Source organism: Hippocampus comes, unplaced genomic scaffold (genome assembly GCF_001891065.2).
Source record: "Hippocampus comes isolate QL1 unplaced genomic scaffold, H_comes_QL1_v1.1 C16615788, whole genome shotgun sequence".
NCBI classification, from domain to species: domain Eukaryota; kingdom Metazoa; phylum Chordata; class Actinopteri; order Syngnathiformes; family Syngnathidae; genus Hippocampus; species Hippocampus comes.
In genome coordinates, this window is record NW_017835171.1 from 1 (window position 1) to 601 (window position 601).

At 41.9% G+C, this 601-nt stretch overlaps 1 protein-coding gene across 1 annotated transcript; it reads right to left on the reverse strand.

Moving 5' to 3' along the window:
- Positions 1–53: 53 nt before the first annotated feature.
- LOC109508786 (kinesin-like protein KIF20A) lies at positions 54–550 on the reverse strand (the record flags this gene model as incomplete). The annotated part of the gene is made up of 3 exons (XM_019858750.1): positions 54–120; positions 202–313; positions 395–550. Coding segments are annotated over 3 exons (335 nt in total), but the record flags the coding sequence as incomplete, so codon positions are not given.
- Between the last annotated feature and the right edge of the window lie 51 nt (positions 551–601).

The window sequence follows — 601 nt, forward strand, 5'->3', positions numbered from 1 at the left end:
GGTTTTTTTTTGCGGAGCTGGAAAAGATCTATAGTAGTATAATTCATTGAAACTTACTCTGACATCCTTTGAGCTTTGTTTCCATCCATCTTCAGCAGTTTCATGGTAAATATGCTGTGGCTGTGGGGAAAGTTAGTCACTTTTTTAATAACATGAAATGATTAAAAATGTGAAGGAGTGATCAGAAGAGTGGATGTTTACCTTCTGCTGGAGGACTGGTTCATCTTGGTGGCTACAGCACTTCGGTTTTTGTTGCCAAATTGCAGCAGTTTGCCGGCTTCGGACAAACTCTGGATGTTGATCCATCGAAGATCTGAACATGAAAATGGTTAGGAAACAACAAAAACAAAGATTGCTTCTTTGGGTGTGCTGAGGTTGGAGGTCATCCTCGCACCTTTAACGTAAGCGTTGCCAGCGCCGTCATCACAAACACGAAGAGCGGCACGTTTCTTGGATTTGGAGCAAAAAGACGGTTGAATGAGATCGTAGACGTACTCGTTGTAGATTTCAAAGAATGCCACCCATAAAGCAAACTGACTGCTCCCTCCTTCTGTCAGAGGATCAAATTGAAGGTCAAATAGTGGCAATTATGGTCATAAAA